Below are 9,793 nucleotides of genomic sequence, written 5' to 3' on the forward strand. Positions count from 1 at the left end.
GACTCCATTTCATCTTGGGCAGTCTGTCACCTTGCCCACCTTCTTTCCGCCTCCGCATCCTTCCAAAGAGGAAGAGAGGCTCCACTGTCTGGACCCAAAACGTGCGCTCTCCTTTTATTTGGACCGCACTAAGCAGTTCCGGGTGGACGACCAACTTTTCGTTGGATACGTGGGTGCTAAGAAGGGGAAAGCTGTGCACAAACGGACCATCTCTCGGTGGATCGTTTTGTGCATCAAAATTTGTTACTCCTTGGCAAAAAAGGACCCTCCTGTTGGGCTGCGCGCCCATTCTACTCGGGCCACGGCGGCTACCACTGCTTTGGGACGGGGTGTCCCTTTGCAGGACATCTGTCAGGCGGCAACGTGGGCTTCGCTACACACGTTTGCCAGGCATTATTGTCTTGACAGCCAAGTCCGGAGGGATGGCTTCTTTGGCCGTTCTGTCCTCCAGGACTTTCTGGTGTGATCTTGGTTCGCAGACCCACCACCGGGGATGGTATTGCTTGGGTATCTATTCTAAGGTGAGGAATCTAACGAACGTGTTTCTTTCAGATGAACAAGTTACTTACCTTCGGTAACGATGTATCTGTAAGAAACATTAGTTAGTTAGATTCCTCACCGACCCACCCATCCTCCCCGTTCTGCGAACTGACATCTAGGGTTAAGGTTATCCTTTTCAGGCCCCTAGATTTATTTTTGGCACCAGTGTCGGTCTTTGCATGGCTCTGCGTTCCTGGCGCGGAAAGCTATGTACAAGAACTGACGTCAGCGCGCGAGGGCGGCGTCTAAGTACTCCAACGTCATTCCGGCGCACGACGCCGACGACGGACGCGGAGCCGCAGACGACGCCTAGCGACGCGCAAGGGGTATTGCTGACGAAAAATCTTCCGGATCCAGTCTGACGCCTGGGGATATTCTAAGGTGAGGAATCTAACTAACTAATGTTTCTTACAGATACATCGTTACCGAAGGTAAGTAACTTGTTCATTTGGCACTGTCTTCTAAAAACAGACATTTGGACAAACCAGCTCCACCTCCACCTCCAAAGAGGAATGACTGTGCTACCTCCCCTTTCAGAGTGCCTTCCCCGCCTCCTCCACCCTCTCCACCCCCTCCACCTTCTCCACCCCTGCCTCATCGCTCTCCGACCCCGTCTCCAGACCATGATGATCAGGGGGACCCATACTACGACCCAGCAGATGTGCCACAAGACCCCACCCCTACAGGATCCCCAGACCCCTGGGATGATTATAATAATCCAGACATTTCAGATGTCCCACAAGATAACCTCTATCCATCCAGGCCATCGCCACCAGAAGACTCACTAGGTTTTCACCACCTACTTCAGAGGGCGGCACATTATCACGGGGTAGAGCTACACACTGACCCAGTAGAGGAAGATTTCCTCCTAGACACCTTTGATACTGCACATAGGTCTACTGCTATACTACCTATGCTCAAAGGGGTAATAAAACATGCGCCAGAGGTTTTTAAAGACCCAGTCAGGGCTAGGGTCCTAAACCCACGCATAGAAAAAAGTATAAAGCTGCCCCTACAGATCCTGCCTACATCAAAGGGCCAGCGACACTGGATTCCCTAGTGGTATCCACCACAAGAAAAAGATCAAATTCCCAGGCGTCAGGCGAAGCACCACCACCTGACAAAGAATCAAAGCTCCTGGACGTGTCAGGAAAACGCACTGCGTCACAGGCAGCTAATATATGGCGTATCGCCAACACTCAAGCGCTATTGGCCAGATATGATAGGGCGCATTATGATGAACTAGAAACCATCATGCACCATCTCCCAGAAAAATATAAAAATAGGGCCAATGAATTAATCCAAGAGGGTAAGACCATAACTAATACCTCTATACGCTGTGCCATAGACGCAGCAGACACAGCTTCCAGGGCCATTAACACCAGTGTCCTACTCCGTCGACACGCTTGGCTGAGAGTGTCAGGCTTTAAACCCGAGGTACAAGCCTCCATATTAAACCATCCGTCAATCAGGAACATTTATTCGGTCCAAAGATAGATGAGGCCCTTGAGAAGATGAAAAAAGATACAGATACGGCGAAATCTATGGGAGCCCTACATTCACACCCTCCCAGACGCTCCTTTCGCCGCTCTTCATTTCGGGGCACAGGCAGAGGCTACTCCTCAGATAGCGCGTCCACGTCCTACAAATCCCCTCCTCAGTCCACCTTCACAAAAGGTTATCAAAGAGGCAGCTATAGAGGAAATAAGAGGCAAAATAAATACCGCCCGCTCTGCCACACCGCCTACCCAATGACTTTCCCCTGCTCCCCCCCAGACCATCCCACTCCGGTCGGGAGCAGACTACAAAATTTCCTTCACGTCTGGGAGTCCATCACATCAGACAAGTGGGTGACCCAAATTATTCGTTCAGGGTACTGCCTGGAACTCACATCTACCCCCCCCCCCCCCCCCCCCCACATTCCACCGAGGCAACGCCCAATGTCACAAGAACGTTCCACGTTACTAAAACAGGAGGTGATCTCCCTTCTACAAAAACACGCAATAGAACACGGGTCCCCCACGATCAGCAAAATGTAGGGGTCTACTCCCTATATTTTCTGATACCAAAAAGAGACGAGACTCTACGACCTATCTTAGATCTCCGGCCTCTAAACACATATATACATTCGGACCATTTTCACATGGTAACACTTCAGCAGGTACTTCCGCTCCTCTCCCAGAACGACTTTCTCACCACACTGGACTTGAAAGACGCGTACTTTCACATTCCGGTATACCATGCCCACAGAAAGTACCTCAGATTCGTAATGGACGGGCAACACTACCAGTTCAAGGTGCTCCCATTCGGGGTCACAACAGCACCACGGGTATTTACCAAGTGCCTAGCGGTAGTGACGGCACACCTCAGAAGACAGCACATTCACGTCTTCCCGTATCTGGACGACTGGCTGATAAAAGCCACGTCCTACAACCAATGTGTACACCCCACCGCCACTACAATCCAGCTACTTCACCAACTAGGCTTCACGGTGAACCACCAAAGTCCCAGCTAACACCATCCCACATAAAGCAATACCTCGGTGCCACCATAGGCACCTCAAAAGCCATTGCCTACCCCAATCCGGCACGGATCACAAGCATTCAGGCTTTGCGTCAAAAATTCATACTTCAACACTCCCTCCCAGCAAGAGTGTTTATGCAACTGATAGGGATGAGAGCCTCTTGCATTTTTATAGTGCCTCATGCAAGACTCCAGATGCGTCCACTCCAAGAGTGCTTAGCGCGCCAATGGAACCAGGCCCAGGAGCAACTGACAGATCTGGTGTTGGTAGACTGTCGCACCCATCGCTCTCTGCAGTGGTGGAACACCACAAATCTTTCCAGAGGTCGACCATTCCTGGACCTGGTTCCACAAATAATCCTGACAACAGACGCATCGCTCTCCGGCTGGGGAGCTCATCTACTACACCTCACAGTGCAGGGCACATGGACGCCGCAACAAAAGTTACTCCACATCAATCATCTGGAGTTACTGGCAATCTTTCTAGCCCTAAAATCCTTTCACACACAGATTTTTGGCAAGGCAGTCCTTATCCGTACAGACAACATGACCGCCATGTACTACATCCAAAAACAAGGCGGCACACACACTCCACAGCTCTCTCAACTAGCACAGAGCATATGGAGATGGGCAATTCCACACAAAATCTTTCTCCTAGCCCAGCATGTCCCAGGAGTCCAGAACACCATGGCAGATCTGCTCAGCAGACAGACGCAGCAGATCCACGAGTGCGAACTTCACCCGCAGGTTCTTCACCCGTTCTTTCAGATTTGGGGGCATCCACAGATAGACCTATTCGCCACCCACGAAAACAAAAAATGCCCAAGCTTCGCCGCCAGATACACACACCCATTGTCCAAAGGCAATGCGATATGGATGAACTGGTCAGGCAAATTTGCATACGCCTTTCCACCTCTCCCACTAATTCCATTAGTGGTGCGAAACCTACAACAGCACTCCCTCACACTCATTCAAGTAGCTCCAACATGGGCCAGACAACCATGGTACACCACGCTGCTGGAACTCTCAGTAGTGCCACACCAAAAATTACACCTCTCACCATGCCTCCTAACCCAGAACCATGGAGAGATCAGACACCCGGACCCAGCTCAGCTCAACCTTGCGATCTGGCTCCTGAAATCCTAGAATTCGGATACCTTAACCTTCCCCCCGACTGTATGAATGTTATCAGAGAAGCTAGACGTCCTATCATTAGAGCCTGCTACGCTGCCAAGTGGAAAAGATTTGTTGTTTACTGCCATAACAACACAATCAACCCTCTAGACGCATCCATACAGCACATCATATGCTACTTACTACACCTACAAAGATGTAACCTAGCATATACATCCATTCGCCTACACCTCGCAGCAATTGCCGCTTACTTACAAAACAGACGGCACCTATCACTTTTCAGAGTGCCTGCCATTAAAGACTTCATGGAAGGCCTAAAACGAATAATTCCCCCCAGAGTGCCACCCTCACCTGTGTGGAACTTAAATATAGTGCTCACAAGGCTAATGGGACCGCCTTTTGAACCCTTGCATAAATGCGAACTGCAATTCCTCACATGGAAAAACGATTTTCTTGTAGCCATCACTTCCCTCAGAAGGGTCAGTGAGATACAAGCACTTACCATTCAAGAACCTTTTCTCCAAATGCACCCGAACAAGGTTGTCCTACGTACCAACCCAAAATTCCTACCCAAAGTCATATCACCCTTTCATCTAAACAAATCGGTAGAATTACCAGTTTTTTTCTCGCAACCTCAAACGATTGCAGAAAGGGCTCTACACACACTGGATGTTAAAAGGGCCTTGCTTTACTATATCCAGAGAACACAACCTTTCAGGAAGACAAAGCAACTGTTTGTCTCTTTCTCTCCACCTCATAAAGGCAACCCCATCTCTAAATCAGGGATAGCTAGGTGGATTGTGAAATGCATCCAGATTTGCTACCACAAAGCAAAACGCACACTTATCTGTTCCCCCTAAAGCCCACTCTACAAGAAAGATAGGGGCTTCTATGGCTTTTTTAGGGAAGATCCCATTAGATGATATCTGCAAGGCAGCTACATGGTCAACACCGCACACTTTCACTAAACATTACTGTGTAGATGTGCAAACCAAGCAACAAGCTAGTGTGGGCCAGGCTGTACTAAAAACACTATTTCAAACCACTGCAACAGGTTCCGGTGGTCGCCGCTAAGGTTGGGAACTGCTATATAGTCTATGCAAAAGTGTGTAATCTGCAGCTCATATGCCTCGAACGGAATATGCTACTTACCAGTATGCATCTGTTCTTGGCATGTAGAGCTGCAGATCTATACACGCCCACCCGGCTACCTGTATCTGTTCCAGTCTATCTTATTTAGATACAACACACATGGGTTTCTTCACTGTTATTACTACGCTCCATCTTTCCCTGTTGGCGAAAAACAATCTGAGGATGGAGCCAAAGCCCATGCGCAATACGAACCAAGGGAGGAGTCACCGACCTCATGACTTCCAAAGACTTCCAAGACGAAAAACAAACTGCAAACATCCGGGCCCAACACCAGATTGAGATCTATGCAAAAGTGTGTAGATCTGCAGCTCTACATGCCAAGAACATTTGCATACTGGTAAGTAGCATATTCCTTTTTTATTTTTGTTCATGCTTCTATGGTTCTTCAACAGCCCGTTCCTGCTCCTGAAAGTCAGAGTTCAAAACACCTAACCTCTGATGAGCAGCTGAGATCTCCTGTCCCGTCTGTGTTTCCAACTGTTGATAGCTTTCTGAAAAAAAACAAAAAACAATCAAGGTTGTAATGCATGCAGCTACAGAGAGATTAGTACACAAGCACAGCGCAAGAGCTGCATAGGCTAAACATTGAAATAAGCACTTGCGCTGTGCTTGTTTACGTAATGTCCCCTTGGCTGCACACATTTCAAGCATGCTTGTTAAAGGCAATCTGTGTGGCTTAACAAGCATGATTGAAATGCATGCTGCCACGGGGAGATTACGTAAACAACACAGTGCAAGCACTATTCAGGCTAAACATAACTAGGATGGTTTACAAAACGTGTTGTCTTGATGATAGGCATAGAAGTGGCCGATATAGAGTGATGATATTTAAATAATGGGAAACAAAAAATAGAACAAGTGCTGTGCATGCGAAACCTTAACGTTTCTCAAAAACGGATGGAAACGGTACTTTGGCGTCGGGAAACTGATGAGAGAAGCACACAAGTAACAGGAAACAGTATGGTACAGCCAATAGAAATGGAGAAAAGGTAAGTGGCAAACACAGGTACCAATGAAATGCGAGGAGCCAGATGTAAGCCCCTTTTAAGATATATTTAATGCAATACATTTTACAAGCACAGCGCAAGTACTGTGCAGGGAAACCTAAAAAGGGGAACATTTTCAGTGGAAAAATGTGATGTTTCCATGTTGTGTTTTAGGGCCTTTCCAGTATGGGCACTAGCCCTACCTACACACGTGTGGAGCCATGTGAATACAGAATAGTGGAACACTTGTTGTTGCCAATTTTATTTCTCTGCATTTGTGCCTCCCAAATGTAAGGCAGTGTGTAAGAAATAAGACATTTTGATGAATGCCCTCTGAATCACATTGTAGTATGGGTACCCACAAATTCAGAGGTGTACAAATAGCTACTGCTCAAACTCTGTCTGGTGTCTGTTTCAGAAAATCATAGGTTTCTTTGATACCCATTTTTCACTTTTATATTTTACTATAGGAGTTGCTGTATACCTGGTACACAATGAAAAACCATTGTAAGGTGCAGTTCAGTTGTTTTCTCTGGTTAAGTCGGGTTCTTCGAGAACCTGCAAACCATATATATCCCCGCAACTAGAAGGGTCTAGCGAACGTAATGACACCTTGCTTTATAAATCTGCCATTGTTGGCACAAAAGGCTGTTTTTCCTTACTCATTTTCAATATTTGTTTATTTCAACGGTTAATTTATTTGGTTACACCTTGAGGCTTTTACACAAATGATCCCTCGCTGAATTTAGAACTTTGTCTAATTTTCAAACATCTACTCCATTCCCAGATCACCCATGGGTTTCACCCTGATTTTTTATCATAAACTGGAAGTAGGCTGAAAGCAGTCATCCCCCTCATCGCCCCCCCACCCCCTGAAAATCTACGAGAGGAGTTAGGCAGGGATGCTTTCTTGCCCCCATCTTAATCCTACTATATTTAAATGGCATTGCTAAACATTTGGTTAAACTAGGGAAACACGTTCCTAATACGGGGGGTACCAAATTCCTATTTTATTATATGCGGACGATGCTGTGCTAATTGCACGCACGGCCAACGGTCTGCAAATATTATTGGATGGTTTTTTAAGCTGTAAGTATACATTAGATCTTACAATCAGTTTTGGTAAATCATTTTTTATGACATGTGGGCCGCGAAATTACAAAATGTAAAACTCATATGATGGGGAGCACAGTACCAGAGAGTGTACAAAATTTTAATTTAGGAATTTTATTCCGTTTTTCCTTGGCCTGAAAATAGCTTTTAACTGTCAGGACAAGTTATTTTAAAAGTAACATTAAAGCAAATTTTAGATTCACCCAGAAATTAGGACAAAAACCTGTTAGGAAGATAATCCATCTCTATAAAACGAAATGTGTTTTAGCAGAATCATCAGTACCGACCTATGGGGACATACAATGGCTTGTGTGGCATCCCTTGGGTTCTTTAAAAAGAGCCAGGGCTCTAGTATTGGCAAGTGAGGACAAGTGTTTATATCGATAGCCTCTTTAATTGTTTGTTCATTGATTCTACAGAAGCGGAAAACATCGAGAGTGCCAAAATACGAAGATTGGGTAAATAAAATTCTTAAGAGGAAAACGTTTGAAGAGGCATATGTAAGACGGTGGGGGACTTAGAAAGATTGAATGATTATTGGTAGTTTTTGGATTCAGTAGAAAAGGCGGGCCCTGACTCGGTGCAATGCAACCTGTGATTGCTTGAGGACAATGTTGCAGATGCTGGCGATTTGCAGTTTTTTAAACAAGGATAGGGAGGCATGATGTTTACATTTGAATATTCTATTATATGGTACTGTCAATCCGTTATCTGTTTATTGAGTCTCACTGAGATTAGGGCTGTTTTGCTCCTAATATTGGCATTTCTGATGGAGCTGGCTTGAGAAGCTTCATTTTTAAAAAAAAAAATGTTTTGTTCATTGCTGCTATTGCATTTGTACTGTATATTATTGCAACAGTTGAATGGGCGAAGTAATTGTATAAGCAGAGAATTAATGTGGCATGATGACACTTTATTTATTGCTATTAGGCATTTTTATCATTGCCGTTTTTAATGGTTATGCTGTCCTAATTTTTGTGATGTGCCTTTTTATACTTGTATGGTGTCTATATATTTGCTTCTTTTCTATATTAATAGGTATCCTATGTCATCTGTACTGTATTATTTGTATATATGCTTCATCTGCGATTCTGCTCAACAAAAATAAAATTCAAAAATAAAGTAATTGCTTTAGAACAAATCTTGATATTGTGAAGTGTTTAATTCTGTATTGAATTTATGATTTTTATAGGAAAGTCGAGATGGGCGTGTGGACAGCTGGCGGACCTTTCAACATACAAAAGGGAAAAAAGAGAAGAAAAACAGGACCTTTTTGAAACCACCCAAAGTAAAAATGGAGCAGCGCGAATGAGTGGAGTGCGATTCTCTGCAGTCTTGAATTGTTATTATATATTGCTTTTACAGACTTGATCTCAGAACATAGTGATGTCTGCCCTTTAGTGAGATGTTCTTCCATCCCATTAAGTACTGGATATCTTTTTTGTACCTTTGGAATCTGGCCAGAGGTGTGATGACCAAGAGAATGAAAATGGTGGTTATTCAAATAGGAGAAATGCGCTATTTTTTTGTTTTGGACATCTCTGTAATTTAATGTTTTGTACTTCACTGAAATCATTTCCCCCAACATATTGTATAGTTTGTGAAACCACCTTATTAAAGTGTTTTAAAAAAAGAAAGAAAAGTAAATTCTTCTAGCCTTTCACTAATATTTATTTATTTCAGCCGCGGTAAATACCTTTGCCTTTTTGATGTTAAGTTGTCTTGACTCCTCCTATTTTGCCATTTAAACTACATTTGCTAGTTCCTCAGTTTTTGCTTACTCTTTACTGCTTGTTTTGGGTACACTTTTACAATAAAGGGCTTCCCTTCCTCTACAAACATAATAAAGGGAGATCTAGTTAGATCCTAAATACGGACGCGCATACCCTTCTCATCCACCTGCCACTAACTTCGCCTTTTACCTTATTGGTCATTGTAAGTATTGCCTATCCCCATTACATTTCAGATGCAAGGCATTATGACAATTTTCTTACAATAATCAATAAAATATTTCAGATTAAAAAAAGTTTCAGAAGTTAATTTCTGTTGTAAAATGGTGACAGTAAGGTGCAATATAAAATGTGGCGAGTGATTGTATGTCGGTACACAGCATGTGTGTACCGATATGTGCTTTTGTGTAGAGCTTACAGAAATTTGCAAGTCATTAAAAAGTGGATACTTACAAGCGCCAAAACAGTTGCAGGTGTATTAAATGTGCTTAGCCATATTGCAATAGGTCTATCATAACTAGCAATGCCCAGTTGTGGGTTTCTTCATACGTTAACAGCATGAAGGTTTCGACTTGGTGCTTTTAGTGTCTAGCCTCCATCAAGAGAAGGACAGAT

At 44.4% G+C, this 9,793-nt stretch overlaps 1 protein-coding gene across 1 annotated transcript in view; it reads left to right on the forward strand.

Moving 5' to 3' along the window:
- Positions 1–9,474, forward strand: part of DNAJC8 (DnaJ heat shock protein family (Hsp40) member C8) — a 214,241-nt gene extending 204,767 nt beyond the window's left edge. Inside the window, exon 9 of the mRNA XM_085647574.1 lies at positions 8,641–9,474. Coding sequence (XP_085503700.1) covers positions 8,641–8,760 — 120 coding nt within the window. The 3' untranslated portion in view covers positions 8,761–9,474. The remainder of the gene's footprint in view (positions 1–8,640) is intronic.
- The last annotated feature ends 319 nt before the right edge of the window (positions 9,475–9,793 follow it).

The sequence above is a fragment of the Triturus cristatus genome, chromosome 3_2 (assembly GCF_964204655.1).
Source record: "Triturus cristatus chromosome 3_2, aTriCri1.1, whole genome shotgun sequence".
Taxonomy (NCBI): domain Eukaryota; kingdom Metazoa; phylum Chordata; class Amphibia; order Caudata; family Salamandridae; genus Triturus; species Triturus cristatus.